The sequence below is a fragment of the Sebastes fasciatus genome, chromosome 8 (genome assembly GCF_043250625.1).
Source record: "Sebastes fasciatus isolate fSebFas1 chromosome 8, fSebFas1.pri, whole genome shotgun sequence".
Taxonomy (NCBI): Eukaryota; Metazoa; Chordata; class Actinopteri; order Perciformes; family Sebastidae; genus Sebastes; species Sebastes fasciatus.
Window position 1 is genome coordinate 14,499,201 of NC_133802.1, and position 21,630 is coordinate 14,520,830.

A 21,630-nucleotide genomic window follows, 5' to 3' on the forward strand; every position below is an offset into this window, starting at 1 on the left:
AATAGATGAATAGTGTCCTGCCACTATAGAGCTGTTTTTCCTCATCTCATCGTTGCCTGTTGGCATACATACAGTAAACTGTCACAGTCACTGAAACCATTTCATTTGTGTCTTTTTTTGTCAGCTTGTTGTGGTTTTTTACATCCATCGGCGTTTTGAAATAGGAAAACAACTGCATAATTGTTTTTCTTGGCACGTCTCTAAAAATCTTTTCTAAAAGAGAGGATGAGCAAATTATTCTCGAGCTAATCAAAGCCCCACTCATCGCATGGATCCACCGCTTTAAAAAAATGAAAAGTTAAATTATGTCTCTGGAGCATGTTTTGAATATATTTCGAAGCATTGGGCGAGATTAGGTTAATCAATTTCAATGATTTCTGCCGAGAAAATCAATGGCATTAATGTAGACGTACTTTAGTAGAAATTCCTGACACCAGTACTACATCCTCATTAGATCGTCCTGGTGCTACACTGCTAACTGCTGCACATTGATAGAACTGTGGGAAATTATGGTTTTGAAGTCTCTTGCATTTCACGGAGTTTATATTTGTTTAATTAATAGATTTATGACATTCTAATTAAATATCACTGAAAGCAAAACGTAGCTAGGTCTTGGTATCTTGTATCTTTTCTAAAAGGAAGTATGACTATAAGTCTGGTTGGTAGATTGTGGGCAAAACCCTCATATCCAGTATCGGTATCAGTGCATCATCCGCATGTTGTGGTGGGTGTTAGTGAATTTTTAGCCATGCTAGCGGCGCATCAAGTAAAGGCAATGTTGGTGAGTTGGTCACTTGGTCAGCAACTTTGGACCCGACTGAAATATCTCAACAACTATTGGAGGGATTGCCATGAATATGTGAGCAAACATTTGTGTTCTCCAGAGGATGAACCCTAATAACTCTGGTGTTCCCCAGATTTTTCTTCTAGCGCCACAAGCAGGTCAAAGTTTTCACTTATCCAGTGAATGATCCCAATATCTACTGGATGGATAGGCACAAAACTTTGTACAGATATTCATGATTCTCACAAGATAAATTATATTAACTGGTGATCCCTTAAAAGGTAACTTTGGTATTTTTCAACCTATTTTCACATGTTTTTGTGTCGAAGTGACTAATAGGGACAACATTTTCTGAAATTGGTCCAGTATTGAGGGAGAGCGCTGTAGACAGCAGCTGCTCACGGGCTTCAATATGGTTCTATTGGGGCAAACTGGCACTGTCATTGACGTCCACTAAAAGTGCTTGTTTTTGCCAAGACAGACTCTGATTGTTAGTGTCTGACAACATTATGGAAAGAGTCCTACTCGAGGAGAAGTCTCGTTCTGAAATCTGGCAAGGTGACGTGTTGCCGGAAGACAACGGTGGAAACGTGGAATACATCCAAGGTGGAAACGCTGCGAGTGCCAGCCGGGCAGAGTTTGTTGTGTTGGAGTACAGAAAGCGTAGCTTAGGGTTATCTAAAAGATTTACAATGTCATGGCTGAATATTTAGATGATTTCAACAATGTGGATGAGGTCTATGAATTCGATGGCTGTCCGTATTTATTCGAGCCAGAGTATACCGATATTCAGATTTCACAACAAGACTCCTCCTTAAGTGGGATTTGGACACAATAACAGTGAAAAAAAGGTTTTATTTTTCTGTAGGGTCCTTCCCATAATGTTGTCAGACACTTATAATAACAATCTGAGCCTGTCATTGGCAAAAACAAGCACTATTAGTGAACGTAACGTTACATTGATGCTGCTCACTTGCCCTCGCAGCTCGTTTTACAGGGTTATCTTTCAATACTGGAACAATTTCAGATATTGTTTTCCCCATTAGTCACTTAAACACAAAAACAGGGGAAAATAGGGCCCAGGTTGAAAAAATACCAAATATATCCAATACTTTGGTTTATGACTAAATAACTGCAAAACTAAATGACATTCTGATCCGCCTCAGCTGTACTTTGTTTGTTTGTTGTTGTTTTAGTGCTAATTAGCAAACATGAGCATGCTAACATATTAAGCTAAGATGCTGAACAAACATTATATCTGCTAAATACCAGCATGTCAGTCATTAAGCATGTTAGCGTGGCTGTTTTTTTCTGTAGGGCTGTGCGGCAAAATGCATTGTATGGACGATCAAGTTCACTGAATATACAGTAGAGGAAGAAATAGCAAAAGATCTTGTAAGGAGTGCCACAATAGCACTCTTTGCTCACATCAATTGCTGCATATGAATTAAAATGTAGATTTGTGTCCTTACTGGGGCATTAAGTACTCTAACATTCACAATAGCTGTCCCTTTACAATGTATCACAGTGCTGCTGAGCACAAAACAAAATGTTAAAAGAATAGAATTTCAAAATCATAGCTTGAATGTTGTGTTTTCATGGTGAATCCCAACCGCCTCTGACCAGAAAGCGAGTCCCTTTGTGTGACACAGCGGTGACTCATGGGAGCCTCCATGTTGTTGTCTCATGGGTTGAGGGGCTGGATGATGTCCAAGCTGCTTAGCCTGAAGGCGGCCAAACTTTCTCTTCCTGTCCCCGCTGCAGGGTAGGCTCAAGATATCGGCTGGCATTAAGCTGACAGAACAATCCCTTTAAGAGCTCGGGCAACTTTACAGTGGCCGTATGAAATCTTTATTATACTGACCTTTTCTTGCTCGTGTGTTTTATATTTATTAGTAAAGAGCAGAGCACATAAACTGCTGCTGTGCTGAAATTAATACATAAGTGAGCTCTCAGCTCATCACTCATATTTCCCCAGCTGACACCGTCACTGCTCAAGTTGAAGAAAAAGAAAAATCGCTCTCCCACAATCAATACGGAAGCTGTCATGGCACCATTGATTACTTCTTATTTAAATCTGCTTGAGCTACTCAAGGTTTTTTCTGTTTTCTCTTCCTTGTGGTGTCAAGCCTTTGTTTGAGTCTGAGTAAATTTTAAGCAGCACAGCCTCAACACAGCAGGACAGTGATGGATTGTTGGGTTGATGGTGAGATTATGCAGGTGAGACAGCTCCAAGCCTTTAATCCCACGCTCTTTTCAGGGAAGCGTTGTGATGCCTGTGCTCTGTTTGTTCTGTTCTGAGGATGCAATTTTTTTTTTCTTCTTCTTCTTTTAAACTTTTAAAAAGTCAGAGCAGGGTGCCGGATGCATCTAAATGTTAGACATTGGAGGATTGCAACCACTGTGGTATAGCGACAGCTCCGATATAGAGAGTATAAGCAAACACTGTTGGTGTTTATGTTGTGCTCTTAATTCGTTGTCCCTCTTGGCTTTCACAGCAATGCTCAGCCGAATGAAATAATACATTTAAAAAATAAAAGACATTGTTCCCCTCCTGCCAGCATCCCCTCAGTGGGCCTGCTAGTGCACACTAATTAAATGCCAGAAATTAATTTGAGAGAAACCTAACATATCGAGAAAGAGAATGCACAGGAGGAGGCAGACACACAGTAGCTTATTGTCGCTGTGCTTGGTGATTACCAGCAGTGGTTCGGGTTGCCTGTAGAGGGATTTGCAAACGGCAGGAGAAAGGGGATAAAGTAGTGCCAAGAATAAAAGGCAAAGGCTCCAGGCAGTCTTCACTCATGACCGTCCATGAGAATTGACCGCCCGGGCTTGGGCGGGCAAAGTGAGTTGAGTCGAAACTAATCCTGAACTAAAGGAGTTGCTCCTTTTGTGGCCAGAGCATGGTAGATGGGAGACGTCTGCAATACGGGGTCAAGTTAGACAGCTCATGGAATTGGTCTGTTCAGTTGTAAAAGTCAAGTTGAGGGGCACAGATAAGATCATGGAAGCCCACTGGTCTGTGAACAAACTGAAAACAACTGCTTGTTTTTAAGGCATTTCTTTTGATTCACTTCCCTGTTTGTTTGTGTCGGATGGATTCTCCGGGTGTGGGAATTTCATGGGTTTTTGTTGGGCATGGGTGGGTGGATTTCAGGGAATAGGCTGCGTGAATGAGCTAATGTAGCGTAGTGCGCACCAAATTACACTTTGCACAGAATGGGAGCTTAGTCAGAATCAATTCTCCCATCCAGACTTCTCTCTCTCCTCAATTACCACCCAGTTCCACTTTGTTGAGGCTCTGTGAAGGTGACAGGGCACACCTTGAAGCACTGTCCAGGTGTGATAAAGCACTAACAAGTCAGAGTGTAGCGTTTCACTCAACTACACTCTGACATATGCCTTGCTTATGTTGTGATTACTGAGAGTCAGTGGAGATCTGACCACACTGTAACCTCTTCTTGAAAGGAGGTCAGGTGGTTGAACCTTTGCCATCTTAAAGCCACCAGACCTCTGATGGAGTCTACATGTCCATTAATCCAGAAGACATCCTGAACTGATTGATATTTTTATATGAGCAATGGGTCAAATGACTTTGTAACAAACTTGCAGAAGTATTACCAAGCTCTGCAGTCTCGCCCAGCAACTTTACTGTTTTGATTAAGACTGATCGCTCTCATCAACCTCATCTCCAGCAGGCAGCTATTTTCAGCAAAAGAAAGCTCGAAAACACACTGTAGGCTATTCTAAATCTTGCCCAGCAAAAAACAGCAGAGTTAGTAAACTAGCTGGTGAACATAGTGGAGCACTTGGTAACTAAATAGCCAAATATTTCACGCAGGAGTTGGTGGAGACCAAAACTGAGCTAAAAGAAGAGTGAATATTGGACTTGGAATGATGCTAATGTTGCTCCGTCTCTGCGGGATGTGTAAATAGGCAACTGATTGCCTATTCTACCTTCATGGCAAGACGAATAGATGGAGCATGACGAGTGAAAGTAAAAAGCAGATGTGCGCATATATTTGATAGCCTCTAAAGCTTTCAGCGTGTCTTCACTCAACATGATCTCATCCCTACTCGTCATACTTTGCTGCTTTTGCATAGTATCTTGATGAAGAATGTTCGCCCATGGTTGACATTGTGAAACGGTCACAGTTAATGTTGTAACACGTGGTTAACGTTGTGAAATTGTGGCGGTCAGGTTTAGGCAACAAAACGACTTGATTAGAGATAACATCATGGTTTGGCATAAAATGAGCACATTTGTAACGTAACTTAAACTACAGGCGTAAGGTCATGTGACTCAGTGTCGTAGCGTCACATGACTTAACGTCTTCAGTAAAAATCCCTCAACTCGGGATTTCACATGGGATGCAAACTCCGGTCCCCTGAGTAAAAGTCCTGTGTTTGTTTGACCCATCCACCACCCCTCCCACAACGTATCCTCATACAACGGTTTATATGATATCTTACAAAAAGTTATTCCTCGTTTTTTTGTGAGTTATTCTTTGAATTTCCAGCAACGTGTCAATTTCCACTACAGTCTTTTCAAAATAAACTTCCGTCTTCACAGGAAACAACTTGGTTAGGTTTAGGCAACAAAACTACTTAGTTAGGTTTTGGAAAAGATCGACTTGGTTAGGTTTAGGCAACAAAAATGCTTAATTACGTTTAGGAAAAGATAGCGGTTTGGGTTAAAATAACTCCGGAAGTGGTGTAATTTAAGAATGGATGCGTTACGTGACAAATAAATCCACGTTGACTTCTGGCTTCACACACGGTACAAACACCGGTCTCCTGGGCGAAAGTCTGGTGTTTTTTGACCTACCCATCCACCTTGACCTCTTCCCTATGCATGGGTTTACATTAGAGATAGTTCAAAGCCCGGTGCATCTCATACGGATGCTAAAGGGTGCCTTCTGCGTCGGTATCAAGTCGCCGAGCACCACAAACCTTGGTATTTGACGCCATGGGAGTGAGAGCAGGCTGCTTCACTGGAGGCTGATGAGGCAATCCAACACAGTGAAATGCTGAGGAGGAGTAAGGCGCTGTGCCTGAGGGCCTCTGCCTCCGTCTCTTAATGAGGGAAGAGAGAGGCGGATGCAAGGTCTCCTCTTCACAGACAGCACACCAGGCAACTAGTCAACCCTCTTCTTTCTGCTCAGTCTATACCTCGCTACCACCTCTGCTCTCCTCACTCAGTCTGTCCCCACAGTTTCAAGCTCACTCCTCCTCAGAGCAGATACTTAGTCCTGTAGACCGACTGTGCCTGCTTGTACCTAATTTAGAGAGCTGCTGTGTGGAAGTTGCCCGAGCTACCACCCTCTTTGTCTGAAAGCTTATGATTGTCTCAGCAAGGCAACTATGATACTTGAAACACACAGTGCATGCTCCTGCAGTTTCTGACTGCCGCAGCAATATCCCTCAAGCCAGTCAGTGGAGCTGTTTTCAGTGATGTATAAGAGACACAATCAAAAGCCCGGGGCTTTAATTACCCTCGGCCCGTCTCGAGTATCATAAGCAACCAACCACTAATCACCACACAAGTGCTGGTGCACTTTGCTCCTGCTTATGTAGCAGTATAAAAAGCCAGCCGATGAAAACAGACCAAGAGCTGGACGCAGTGATGAGGGCATGCAGAGAGGGAGCTTTCAACCCCAATCCCTGAGCGTAAATTACGTAACAATATAGTAAAATATTCATGACACACCATGGGGACGGAATCCTGCCTGCTCTGAAGTGCTGAGCAAACACTTCGCCCTCAGCCACTCTAAGACTGTGAGGAGGATAAGGAAAAGCCCCAAAGTATAGGAACTGGAAAACAATTGCGAGTATGAAGCCAGTAACAGTCGGGAAATAATTGTTTTTCACATGAGGAAGGCAAGCTGCGTTAACAGCATTGATACCAAAATGATATTGGTATATTATGTTTATTGTATGCTTTCATGCGTGTGCTCTTTGTGTTTATTAAAACATAAAATAATCATGAAAATTTGATGAAGCAACTTTTAAAGAAAAGCACACACACAGCATGAAAAGAAACAAACGGAGCTGCAACAAACCAGCAGACCTACTGTAAAGCCACAAGCAGCTACTGACCAGCACATAAAACCTCATATCGGCTTATTAATGTTTTAAATATTTTTTTTCTACAAAAAAATCTAGTGGCTGTAATATAAGCAAAAACAATCCTAATCTTGAGTTTCAATCCAGCGGTTCAGGTGATGAAAGAAGCCATACTTTTGAAGTCATTAGAGGGAAGTGAACAGTGAGACTCTCCTCGCCACTCAAGGGAGTCCTACTTATGGTTTTATGCGACTTTAACGATGGAGAAAAGAACCGGAACCTGCCGAGCCGCGCCATGGAAGAGTACAACCTTAGCTTTACTTATTAGTCAATATCCTTACGGGTGACGGCAAGCACAGAGGATTGCACGTGATTGCAGCGGTGGTTTCTGATGGGTCTTGCTGACTTTTACACTCTGGAATTAAAATGTTTGTTCGAATTGAAAGCTTGGACAAATCCACCCTAGGATATTCAGATGTTGTTAATGTCATCAATCTGTTTTCTGCATCTGTTATCTGTAGGACAGGGGTGTCAAACTCATTTTAGTTTATGAGCCGGACCAGTAAACCATTGCATAATAACCTATAACCTCCAAATGTTTGCAGTTCTTTTAGTGTAAAGAGGTACAAGTAGGCTACATTCTGAAAACCTCCTCAGTTAATGAACAGTCCATTTACAAAACAGATGATGAACAACCTGAGATGTCTCGATCTCTCGGCTACTCTCGGTTTCCTGTAACCTGCCAACAAATCATTTACCTTCTCTGTTCTCAGTTGTACTTGTAAGTTCTTGTATTGTTTGCCATGATGAGTCTGTTAGTGGCACCGAATATTATATTCCTTGAGCACTGAACGGTGCTGTGAACACACCAAGCACACTGGCTTCCCGTTTACCTCTGTGAACAAATAGGAACTGATCCATTTTTCTTGGAAAACCCAACACTCTGTGTACACTTTTTCTCCTTTTAGATGAAGACATTTTCCACCGGCGGCTCCTGCATGAGCAGTAGCCTACGCTTGACAGTGATGTGTCACGTCGCCTGTATGTAAGCATGGTGCATTTTATTGAAAAATTGGAATTTAGGACTTCTCTGCAATTTTCACACTTTGCACACTCATCCAGTGGGCCAGATTGGACCCTTTGGCGGGCCGGGTCTAGCCCCTGAGCCATATGTTTGACACCCCTGCTGTAGGCTATTCTGTGAGATATTTTATTTTGAACATACCCACTCTCCCTCAGCTCATCTTCCTCTGCTTCACTCAGTGAGTACCTGCATTTCCCACAATGCCTTTGGACAATTTGCCAGAGAATGAGCATAAACTTTGCTCCCAACCCACCAGGAGTTCATGCATTTCCACCAAAGAAAATGAAAACTCGGCCAACTTAATGTCCAATACGCTTTATCACTCTAATTTGCATTTTAACAGTGGGAGAAGCTCTAAATAGCCTACTGTTTTGTGGGTTCTTGTTTTTGCAATAATAACGCATCGCCTCGGAGCACAGCCACCACTAAAATAATAACGTAAATGTAACTACAAAAGGCTCATTCTTCTAAAAAACATCACCTGAACAAAATACCAGTATTAAATCAAACAATGCAATCAAGTTAATTCCAATATAATGCAACACAGGATGGTGTATTTTAGAGGTAATGAGCTAAATTAAGCACAGTGGGAACATTTTATCAACTTGTTTACATAATTAAAGTTGTTCACCTGAAGATTAAATCCTGAAGAGAAAATTATAGAAACAAGAGCACAAATTTACCAAAACAAGGAGGTGATATGCATCTAGTTCACTACAATAAGCTGAAATACAAGCACAAGATCTTCCTCATGCATATGCAATATCATCTTGTGAGTGTAGTCTTAATAATATTAAGAATATTAAACCCAGTATTACTCTTTTCACCTGGGGCCACTTCTGGGCCCCATGCAAATCACATTTCAGTGTGATTCATGAAAAATTGTTCCGCCTGTTGAGTGCAAAACAGAAGATAAGTCGATTAAAGGCTTTTAAAGCCCCACAGATCTCTACAATGTTTATTTGAAATACTACAGGTTTGAATATCTAAAGAACGATGTTTTAAGAAAGGTCGCCAGCAGTGTTGTGACTGGTTCTGCTTTTTATTCGCAATCATCTACTTGGCATTTGGTGTAAGATTATGAAAACCAACACTGAGCAAAGAAAGAGAAAGAAGGAAAAAGACGAGCAAATCGGAAACCACGCTGACCTGTTGTGTCTGTTAGATACAGTATTTTCAGTTCAGTGACACAGTCGGGTGTCTGATGAGGCCTTTGTCTCTCAGATTTTAGCTGATTTACTATTCCTTTAGCTGATTGGTGGTGTCCTCAACTCATTGCTGTTGTACATGTCATTATTACAGTGTTACATATTGAAACTGGAGAAACCCTTACATAATGTTGGGACAATTGTGGGAACAACATGAATCCGGGGAAGTACCGGGAGTAAACAAGTCGCCATTACTGCGGTGGCGTCTCCCTACAATACTTGCGAGTTTGAATGCAAGTTGTCCTAAATGGCGTGCAATATTCTACTTATACCTTTACTTTCTATGCAACGTCACTTTTGATAACAATGTCTATGGGTTTGGGAAGAACCTGAACAGTTCTCAGCTGCCTAACGTTAGCCTGACATGGTGACACAAGTAACATCAACTAAGTTAACACTGCTTCTAGCGTAGCTAATGTTAGTGGGCTAAGACACTGCGCTGCTGCGGTGGTCCCACAGAATAAATTAATTCAGTCAACTAACTGTGGCATTATTGTGAAATATAACGTTAGTTGCTCTAACCAGGGCAACCTAATGACCACAAAGTAAACATCATTAATCGGTCGGCATTAGGGCTGACCCGAATGCTTTGAAGATTCAAAGCTTCGACCATTGCCATGGTTATTGACCTCCAAATCAGTATTCGAATGCTTCGTTGGTGTTTTATATAATAAAATGTATATAAATCTCCAAATAGCCCATGAAATAAAGAATAATCCCACATTATTCATTATTCATATTCAACATTCGAAGCCCAAAACAATGGTTTTCGGGAAAGCTCTAGTCGGCATCACAATCAGAACACGTACAAAGTGTCTGCTAACCGTATTAACTGGTGACGCCGATTGAGTCGTGGTTGCTCGTAGTGACGGCAGCTGTGTCCTCGTAAAAGCCATTTTACTTTAATTTAAATACATACTCATCTGTGTTTATTATCTACGCTGACCATTTACGTACGTTACCACGAGCAACCACGGACGCATTCGTCCTAAAGTCACCAGTTAAAATGTTAGCAGACACTGTAGTAATGGCGGCGTCGCTAGATGGCGGAACACACAAAGCAGTCGCCAGATTCGTCTATACAGATAGCGCCACCATGACCAATCTGCCTGATACCATCCATGTTTTATCCTGGATGTACTGCCAGATCATGTTGGTGTTCCAAATCAAGTCTGAAATGTGTCAGCAATGTTTCATCATCCACTGACTCAGGACTCGAATGCTGGGATGATGTGAACTGTTCATGTACAGACTGAACACCCTGTGATTTTTCTCTGTTAGCCAATGACAATCCACCGTTGGAGGCGGATGCATTTGCACATACTCTATTACCCAAAAGCCTGTTCTTACGCCTTTCCCTCCTTCCATCTGATCCCACTGCTGATGCAGAGCGTCATACAGGAGCAGCTTTTGGTTATTCTGCTGCAGCGCTGTGATATGAAGAACATGCTCAGCTAATGGCTGCTCTCAATACCTCTCAGTGCTTGTATCATGTCAAGGACAGACTGGAGATTCTGGGATTTAACCCAGCAATGGTACATGCCATTCAATGCTCGCGTGACCATCCAAAATAACTTCCTACTGTAGGTAAAGAAAGTGAGGCATGAACTCCTTTGACTCCTGACTTGATTGTCAGCTGCGGATATCAAAGTGCACGTGTCAGCTATCTCTTGCCATGAGTGGTTTGGAGAGCAGTAGTTTTTCTGTAACCATCTTTTGAAATATTGTGTTTCCTGTTTGGAGTGAAGTGGCAGCATCCTGCAGCATTCTCCTCTGTCCCCTCAGTGGGATTTGTCCGTGCTGTGCTCAAGGCTGTTCGAGCCCACTGAGCAGATACCTTTTAAGGCCATTGTCCATCAAAAAAAAAACTATTCCTGCTTGCTCTGACCTCAGCCCAGAGGGAGAATATAACTTGCACACACTTTCAGAGTCTGTTCAGCACTATACTTGCACAAAACTCATTCTCTGCCCGAGAACACTGAGTCTTGTATGGAGCAGCCCAATGCCCTTTAGAGGAATTAATTTGTCCCCACTGCAGGATTTGGAACACACATCAACTCATTGGCAAAAGTCTACCCAAACAGAGGCTTGCCAGTTAGCTGCGTGAAGACGACTCACAAGCCCGTGAGTAGACAGGCCCTCCTCTGGCGATTTCTTGTGCCCTCTACAAGGAGTCTGGCAGCGAGCCTCGTCTGTTGGAAGATTTGGAGTTTTGGGCCTCTGTGGATACATGAGACCTGTGTGTGGACTCTTCTGCTGGGAGTTAAAGGTGGCATGGTTGGGGTATTCTCACTTCTTGGTGATGTGTTTATGTCTTTCATCCTGCCTGTGCTTGATGCTAAGAATAGAATCAAAGGTGTCAAGACTTTCTGAGCCGTGTTGTTGTCTCCCACACCCTCTGCTTGAGCAGAAAGGCTGATTGTGGAAACATTCCCCACTGACTTAGTACATATATGAAATAGTGATGTGACGGAGAGGACATTTTCCCACCGGTTAATAAACTTGTGACAACATATGTGTTACCGATCACACCGGACATTTTACAAGAAAAGTTGATGGTCACTATGTGTAGCTCGCTTACTTTGATCTCTACCGTTGGATGGCTGTGTGTCACTCCGGTCCAGCTTTCACTGCGGGGCCGCAGGGGTCTACCTGGCGTCGCTGCGCTGCGCACACTTCCGTCCTCCTCGCAGCGATAACCTCATTAACATTATGGTTCCCTTATGTCATTGGGTTTAAATTTAAAATATTGCCAAATTGGCGCATTGGCTTTTCGCTTCGACACCAAATCCTCTGCCATCTCGCAGCCTGTCAACTCTCTCTCGTCCCGTGTGTGTGAAATATGACATTTGCTACCCTGAGCTGAGACGCCGTATGGAGCAGATGCATTCACTTTAAGTTTATAGCGTCCAAAGCTATACAGGAAACACGGGAAAACCCACTAAAAATAGGCCATAGACTCCTTTCCAATTGCGAGTATGCCGTGCCGTTGCACTGGCCTTTCTGTTTTTTATCCTGCTGTGTCACTTTCAGACGCGCCGTCCGGCACCAGAAGCTGGGTTAGAAAGACCATGAAAATGTTTTACTTTTTTTTTTTTTATATCTGTTATGTATTCAGTCTTTCTTTCAAACTCTCAAACCAGAGTTGGTGATTGTTGGAACAGTGGCCTAAGACTAACAAAGACGATTTTGATGAGTTTTGTTTTGTTTCTGTTGAGTTTGAATGTTGTATTTTTTGTTGAGTCTGGTGGCTTTGTGGAGAGCATATAACAGCTGTTTCATTTCACAACTAACTCTGTGAATTAAGGGTTTATTTTGCCCAAACCAGAGTTGGTGATTGTTGGAACAGTGAAAACACTAACAAAGACAATGAGGTCTATTTAGTTTCTGTCGAGTTTGAATGATAATTGTCCTAATCCCTGTTGATTTTATTTATTATATATTCATGTCGCATAGCATACCACCAGAGAAGGGGCGAAAATTAGCGTGTCCACTCGGGAGTCATGTTTCCATCACTGCCGATTGGAGCTGGAACGGATAAATACCTGTGACTACTGCAGACTCATTTGTTCTCAGGAATGAAAATCGATTGTAACCTTTCCCACTGAAGACAAAAGCCAGATGTTAGTGGGTGTTAGTGGGTTTGTTGTCAAGTGGGATAGGAGCTTTAGAGTGCTGTTTCAGCGTGCTGACCAAACTATTTTTGTTGTGCTGAGCGATGAGACACTTCCTATGTGAGATATGTCACCAGGTTCCTCTTTGCTCAGCTGTACGAATAATTGTGTGCATCCCCCTGATGGTGAAAGTTGTGTCAGTGACAGGCCTGAGCATGGCACCAGTAAAAAAAACTTGTGGATGTACAGGATGGCTGGATACTTACGCCAGCCTTGTGTTAGGTAGTTCATCCACCACTTTCTAAAAAACGTATTCACCCTCTTGCCCTCTGCTGAGCAACTACTTGGCCCCAGAGTGGCGGCAGGGAGGTGGGAGATTGTTCAATGAATGTAACAGCAGGGAATTCAGGCTTCATCTTCTATAGGGCCCTTTTAAAAAGATGAAGCCGGCGTGAATAGAACAATGCTACATATTGTATTTCTTTGCTATTTGAACAACCAATTGAAGCTGTAGTCGTGTTCTCTGCCACTTCAGGAACAGGGAAAGTAAGAGCATTATATACGTTATGCCCAGCCCCTATACGGTTAAATAGATTCACATACATGCACCTTTTATGTCAACAGATTCATACAAGCCCTAGGAGCCCACGGGTTACAATACGTAACCGCCGTCTCCTTACTGCAGCCAGTCTAGCATGAATATTGGTATATTATGGAAAAGAGACAACCTGTTTTGACACAGTCCTTATGCTCATTAGTTCGGCTGTGGCCTGTAGTTTGGTTGGTTTGACAGCACTGAGCAGGTATTACAAAAGCCCTGTCATATATTGTTTATGTGTTGCTCTCATTTGCACATTATATTTGCATCCGCTGAGCCGACACAACGCAGAGGCTCATTTTATACATTATATTCAATAGCGGCGCAATGTGCTCGTGGTGCCATGCATGGCTTCCCTGAATTAATTAGAGGAAGGCAACACTAAGGACTCTCGGCAAATTAATGTCATTAGTGAGGAGAATTATGGTGTAATTATCAGATCCGGGTTTTCTGGACAGTGGGGGGAAAAAGATGTCTGAAACTAATGTGATTCAAGCTTGTGAGGAAATTAAAAAGGTCATAAGGAAAGCAATAAGAACACGGACTGGGTAATGCTGAATGATAAGTGTTTGTGTGTGCATGTTTATTCCATTTAAGTGGTTACAATGTGGTGATATTGACTCGGCGTCAGATTCAAAGTTTGCTATTTGTTTATTATTGTTTCCAACTGAAAGTTCTCCAAAAAATATGTTGCTGTGAATATCCTGCAGGGAATACTTTAATATATCCGTGTGCGCTACAACCATGATCAGAAAGACATTGAAGAAAAAGTAAAGTAGGAAGTAGTTGCCGTGGGAGACACTGACCTTGAATAGTCGCAAAATGTTGGCTACCATGATTGACACGGAGCTGGCAGACGCACCAATCACTCCCACCACTCTCTCCGGCTTAGTGATGATGGGCGGCCCTCCGCTGAGACACTTGACATCGGTTGAGTCCTTCTCAATCAATGCCTGGACGAACGTCAGCGACTGCTCCAGAGCATGGGTGTCCCGGGAGCAGGTGTCCAGAATGCGAGCCCCCAGGGTGATATTAGGCAGCAGCTCATTGTCATTATTGATACGATCCAGGGCGAACAACATGGCCTCCAGCCTGTGGATCCCTTTCTCCTTCTTCAGCTCGCCGCAGGCTTTGCCGTCGTTTCCCCTCGCGTGCACTGGGAACAGCCCGCCCAGAGATATGTCCCCATCAATGCGTATTGAATTTAGGTGCGTGTGGCCCGGCATTTTGGGTTTGGCTGCCAAGGCGATGGAGGAATAACAAGCCAGCAGCAGCAGCCAGAAGCAGACACCTCTGTTGCAGCCTCTCTCAAAGCCTCCTCGCAGAGTCATAATGAAAGGCTAAATCCGCATCCAAACACAAATTCAAGTCCTTTGAAAATGAAAGACACACATATACCCACACACACACACACATACACAAATGTCCTGAAGGTTAGCCGCAGTGTTTTTCAGAGCACAGTCGTCTTCAGAAGCCTCTTCTCATGGTTTCTAGCTCTGACACAAACGCGGTAATACTAATTATGCAGCCTCGCTCTCTCTTTATCTCTTTCTTCTCTGCTCCTTGTGTTTTACTCGTTTTTCCTGCACCTGAGAGTGGCAGCTATACGCGCGGTAACTAAACAGCGCAGGGGTGAGCCGAGACGGGAGTCCACAGAGAGGAGCGTTCTCGTAAGGCGAGAACAAAGGTGGAGAGTTAGCCTCTCTTCTCTGCTTCTCCAGGATCACTCGGGTGCATTCGGCGCTCCTCTAGGTCCTTCAGTCATGAGGCGACCCGGCGGGTTCCACAGCAGGGCTCCTGAAAAAAAAGGAGAGGAGAGGTGTTAGACACTGAGGAAAACAGCAGAAAGAGCAACTCTGTATTTTCTACAGAGATGGGAAGTGAAAGATGAAATGGAGTTGCATTGATCTGATCAGGAATAGCAGTTGGTTTGCCTTGTATCGGTCTCAAACACAGTCCTACTTATGTCAGCAGGTGGGACACAACCTGCTATGTCACACACTCCATTATTTTAATTGATATAATATTCAGAACCGCACATTTGCAAAGGACCGTCACAGAGTTCCAAACTAATTTCCGGCTCCTAAAATTCAAGCTGAAATAATACCATGGACCCAGCACTCAACACAGGAAATCTGTCCTGTGTTGCACCCATGCATCGGCTGCTTTCAGAGCACCGCGATGAATTATTTCTATGTGCCTTGAGCATAACTGATTCGCTGCTGCCTGGCGCCGTTCCACTGACTTCATAACCGCACACCGCTCTCCTCATGTAGATCCTCTCCCGGAGTGTTTTACCAAAAAGGTTATGAAATATATCGCTAAATTAAGAGCAGGGGATTCTGATAATGAAAGAAACAATACTCCTCGGGTTAGGAACACATCTGCTCTTTGCACATCTGATCCCTCATAGTCTCACCTACCCCTTGTATCAATAGTGGTAATGGGTACTCTCTATATATATATGTGTGTGTGTTTGTGTGTGGGTGTTCTCTCAACAGCAGGCTCGCTTCCCCCCACAGTGCCAGACTAATAGAGCAGAGGATCTGGACATAGTGGGAGAGTCCCGCAGCGCTGCCTCTCTTTCTCTCTCTCAATTGACCATCACACACACCACATATCTGTCAGGCTTTACTTCCTGCTGCTTTTGTATGCTAACATACAGCCTCCCGCAGTGGTGGCGCGGCCTGGAGCAGAGGACACAGAGGGCAAAAACTCGCTCAGGATCAGAAAGTTGCGCTCCCTTGCAGCAGCAGCTGTCCCACCCATCACTGTGGAGCAGTGCAATTATTTGTGTAGTGGCAAGCATCTTTATCCTCTGTTTGAGTACATATTTGTAGAACTACCTCTCATTGAGGTGTCAAGAGATTTGCCACCACTCATGAATTAAAGACGGCGTTGCCGTCTGTCAGTCGCGTGTGCGTCTTTTACTTTGGACATCAAATCAAATAATAAAGACGCGCAGTTCTAACGCTACACAGTGCTGCTCCCCCCCTGTATCCTGCTGGGAACCAAAAGGAGATATTTATATCATTCTGCACAGATCACCCCCCTAAAACACAGTATCCATAATGTATGACCAGTCGCGGCAAAAACATCTCATATAGGGGAAAGCTTAGAAGAAGAGAAGAAGGACGAGGGAAGGGTGGCTAAGCAGGCTTTTGTAAAAAAAAAAAAAAAGGCCAACCTGCTGCACTTGCTCAAAGCGGCGCCACGGGTAATGGTGATGGAGCGACACCTGCTTTTTAACCACCATTACAAAAGCACCATGTCGGAGGAAAATGTTGCGTGGACCGTAATGATACTCCAGAGCAATACTTTGAAAAGATTTGCAGCATGGGTGGCCCGAAAATAGCTTTTTAATTTGACGATTGCATTTCTCTTCGTGGGCATTTGGATAATAATGTTGTTTGATAATTTTCAAAGGGATCATAATCTCAGCCTGGAAATGAAGGAGAAAAGCTGCAGGCAAGGAATTTGCTTCTCATTTCAAAATCACCTTATCCTTCATCATTGTGATTACAAACTACCATCGGGATAATTGCCGTGCCCCGCTGAACAAAAACAACCAGATGAATGTCTTCAGTGCTGGACAGCGTTGTGGTAATTGAGTCAGGTTTTAAGAACGAGCTTTGACACCTCAGATGAAGTCCTCGCTGCCTCTCAAGATCCTTTCGGAAAGGGGTGGACAGCAGTGCCCTCTTCGCTGTCATCACTCTGTGAAATACTGCGGCAGCTTTACCAGATGTTTAGTTACAAGGCCCAGATGGGCAGAGCAGATAAACATCAGCTGTCTGCAGAGAGCAGGAGTCAGGGGAAATTGCAGAATCCACACAGCAACCGTCTCCCCTCACTGTGACGAGGAGGAACTCCGGCTTCCTCTGCACTCGACCACAGTCCCCCCGCTGTTGCGTGCGCTGCTGCGTGTGCTGCCATGCTGACGGCTGACAAAGCTGTAGGGTTTACTCCTCTAAGGGTTTCTCTCAAATGGAATCACACGTTGCCATGGAGTAAACTTTTGAGTATAGTCTTTACTGGAGTTTGTCTACAATATATGAGACAGGGATGCCTTTTTTTTGCTGGCATTTGTGTGCTTTCCACATGGTTGAGTGAGCGGAAACCATTCATTAATGCTACACTATTAAAGTCTGTTTGCTTGTAGGGCGAATTAATCCGATTTCCAACGGTAAATAAAGCCATTTCAGCTATGCTCAGTACATTTTTTTTTGTACTTTAAATTGAAATTGAATATTTCATATAAAGCATCGTCATTGTGGAGAAAGACATCAAGATTTATTTTTTTAGATATTTTAAAATCTATCTTGGTAATTGTTTCCAGAGCAATTAGCTGCATTGAGTTTTTTTTTTTTAATAAAGGCTCTTTTTCAGCAGCGCCACACACTGACATTTTAATTGAATGCAATTTACTTAAATTTGTTACAAGCATAGGAAAGTTTTAATGCCCACTAGGGAGATTCTCTCGGGGATTTAACTAAGTATTGGAGAGCTGTAAAAAGATTAAGTGCTAAAAATTAAGGGACACAACTGCCTCTGAAACTGTTAAAACCTCCTCTCTGCCAAACGATCAAAGATTGCCGACAGAATTCAAAATTTTGAATCAGCCTTTGGCGACTCGCCAGCCAACACCGAGGCAGAAAGACAAGCAAACTCCCACCAAGTCAGACTGTTGCTAAGGCAACTCGGCCAACAATTAGCAACAGTGTATAATTTCAGCTATATTATACAGCATCAAAGTAGGAATGCACGATATTGGATTTTTGCCTATATGCTAATATTTTTCAAATCATTTTAGCCGATTCTGATACCAATAGACGCACATGTTTTTCCACCTAATTGCAGAGAAAAGTCTCTCCTGCAGTGGAATTAACATATTATTATACCTACTGTTATCATGATGGCCCACTGGCAAATGCAGACATTAAATACAAAGCTTTTCAAAGTGTACACATTCTCTGGGCAAAATAAGAAATTACTTCAACTTCAGTTACATATAAAACATGCCAGATTTATTTTTATGTTCAACCAAAACTGAAAAAATCATCCTACTTTAACAGTCTTGGATGAAGCTGTCCCTGAGACAATCCTGATAATAAGCACAACCAGGGTAAATGTGACCTATTTCAAAAAGGATGACGGCTCTCAGATGGGTAATTCAATTTGTAGTGTTGAAGGTATGCAATTTGGCTCCTCCTCACATGACCGACGCTGAGCAGTCGTTGTAAATTGTAACTCTGCTACGTGCTTTGGACACTTTAAAAAACCTCCACAACGCAGAAATTTTTTTTTTGCATTTTAATCCGCCAATGCAGATATTTTTAAGGCCCTGACGTACCAAGCCGACAGTCGGCTGTCGGCTTTTGCGGTTGTCAGTGAGCGTCCATCGGCCTAGTTTTTTTGGTGTGTCCCGCACAGTCGGCTCTAGACTGCCTGTGTCGGAGGTTTTTCAGCCAATTCATCATGTTGAATCAGCCGCGGAGCTCGTCGGTGAGAGAAATCACTCTGATTGGCTGTTCAGCTTAAACAAATCAGTGCATGAGAAGAGAAACGGAAGTGAGGAAAGCAAGCCAACGAGTAAAGTCAAGAGGAAAAACACAGACTGCTCTCCATGTTTCATCTTCATCTCATTTCATCATTCCAATACACAGATATTTTCACAACGACATGGCCGTCTGGAATGAAGCTAAGTGGTGAGTGAGAGTGGTGTGAAAATGGTTGGCAAACATCGCTTTGTTTCATGCACGCATCATAACAAAGGCTTGTATATCCGCCGTCCTCGGTCTTCCAGTTTCCCTTTTTGAATGACGAATACAGACTACTGTGAACTGCTAGTGTGGAGAGGTATTTTATGTCAAGCAGGTGCAGAACGTACATGGTAGTTGGCCGTCGGCTGTAGTGTTTGCGATGTGTTCAAGTGCAACTTTTTGGCCAAGATAAAGATGACTGGGGGCGACGCAACTGGTGGACTTCGTCGCCGCAGTTCTTTGATGTCGGGTTGGTGTGTCTGGGCCTTTTAAAGCATTTATCTGCCGATACCAATGGCGTGCCATTGTCGTTGTGCATCCCTATAATCAAAGCCATCTTTATAGTTGGTGTTTACACAGCAGGTGTTAAGCATCAACAGTTAATGTCTCCTATTAACTCCTCCTATTCCGATGAATACTAGAAAAGCTTTAACACTTGAACCAAGCACTGACACCCGCAGGTGCTGCAGCTGATATCTGCATCCACACTGATCTAACAATGTGTAAAGCTATGTGCAACCAGATATGTTATCTTCAGAACCACTAAATAAGCTTTACACAAAAATACTGGTGCTACAGGTGTACTGCTACTGCTACAGTTTAGTATTTGATGGTGTCATGTTTTGATGTTTAATTTATTTTCTCTAAACTCTGAAAAGCACCAAAGTAATGCAGAAAGACACACCCCTCGACTTTACATACTGTCGCCTCGGCAAAGCCTCCCAATGACATGCGTCCTGCTAATAGGTCTGTCACAGTGGAGCTGGGACCGTCTGACAGTGATGTCCTAATCCGACAGGGAACTGCTGTTTTGGCCGTTCTGCTTCAGCAGAGGAGATACTTAGGCCCAAAAGACCAATATGATCACGGTGGAGAATGGAGATAAAGTCCTCAGTACAGAGAGTGTTACACTGTCTGTCTGCTAGGATACATGGATATGTTTTTGTAGCTTCAGATGATCAGGTACTATATAAGTTGACCTGCTTATGAGAAGAAAATGAAGGCTGGAGAGAGTGGAAATCGTTGCAGTAGCTCCTCGTGACTCAATGCACAGCTGTTTTAAAGTAATTGTCATTTTAACATTATTGTCTCATTTTTTAAATCCCAGCAATCCATCAGAGGACAGAATTGTAATGTTCAGTTGCCTCGGTATAATTTTTTTCTGTGACATAGACTGTTTCTGTGTCAGTTTCTGCTGAAACACAAAAGATGCCCGGAGCTTAATTATTATTGGCGTCAAACTGATGACTGTGACTATTGTTTTTTAGACAATAAAGGCAGTGGGGGAAAAAAAGCCTGTCCTCATTGCCAAGGAGAGTAGTGACAGATCCTGTAAAAGAAGTGACTCACCGGCTGTGGTGTTTGAGAAGAATGTAGTTTATTTACACCTCAGTATATTGGAGGAGGATATTGTAATGCAGTCTGCAGCATGTTAGAGATGTCTTGTAACCCTTGTAAAATGTAATTGACATTTCTTTTGTTTTTCTATACATGCAAATAGTAAATTACATGGATGGAATAACATATTACGTTAGGGGTGGCTATGTATGTATGTGTGTTCGCCTACTAGAAAAAATATATTGATAGTGTACCATGAAAAAAAGTGGATTTTAATGGTTTTCGTCACACCTATTATTAGTCTTTGTCTTACTTTGACTTGAGGGATAATCATCCTTTATGTTTTGGAACTACAGTTTCCATAATGCTTTGGGATAGCTTTGGTAAGCCTATATTTGTTTACATTTTGGCAAACAGACACCATTAAAAGTATGCCGAATTAGCAATTAGCAGTCACTGCATTACTTTGATACTGAAGAAAACTTAAATACAGTACGTGGTGATTCTCAGGCAAGTTCTGGACTCATGAGTAGCGTCTTTTTTCTCTGATCTCTGAGCAAATGTATGGATGTTTATTCGTGATGGACAGCGGAAATAGTGATATCCTCGGTTAGGGATGTCATGAAAACTGATGCTTTGGTACCAAGTCAATGCCAAAATTCTGAAAATGTGACGGTACTCGTTTTTCTACAGTAAGCTACCGCAGGTACCGGGGATCAGGGTTCGAGACTTATGGCGTCCCAGAGACAATAGAAAATGTTCCTGATAATGTTACATTATGAACAACCAAACCATATTGAAATCTGCAGGAGGAGCTGCTAACGTTAGCTGTTAGCAGCCGGTGGGCAGCACAGCATGCTTGGATAAATAACAGCCAACGTACAGAGGTTACATTGAGTTACATAATGATGCATTCAAGCTCTATTCAGTAAAAATAAGCATAGGTAAATTATAACGCTATCATGATGTATTCAAATGTAATTTAGTAAAGTATAGTTTTTTGGCGAGAAAACCTTGAGGCTGATTATCAGGGATTAATAATAAATTTGCAAAAAACAGTATGCAATCGGTAATAAAGGAGAGTATGTTGAAGGACATGGAATTTGTTTTGTTTTTGTTTTTTACTATGGTATCAAATTGGGTATTGAAAATCGTGGAATTTCACAGGTATTG

The 21,630-nt window shown here is 42.8% G+C and overlaps 1 protein-coding gene across 1 annotated transcript in view; it reads right to left on the reverse strand.

The window, feature by feature from the left end:
• LOC141772572 (metabotropic glutamate receptor 4-like) overlaps window positions 1–21,630 on the reverse strand; it is a 225,282-nt gene that overhangs the window by 149,277 nt on the left and 54,375 nt on the right. The window contains exon 2 of the mRNA XM_074643692.1: window positions 14,164–15,154. Within this exon, the coding sequence (XP_074499793.1) occupies window positions 14,164–14,688 (525 nt within the window). The 5' untranslated portion in view covers window positions 14,689–15,154. The remainder of the gene's footprint in view (window positions 1–14,163; window positions 15,155–21,630) is intronic.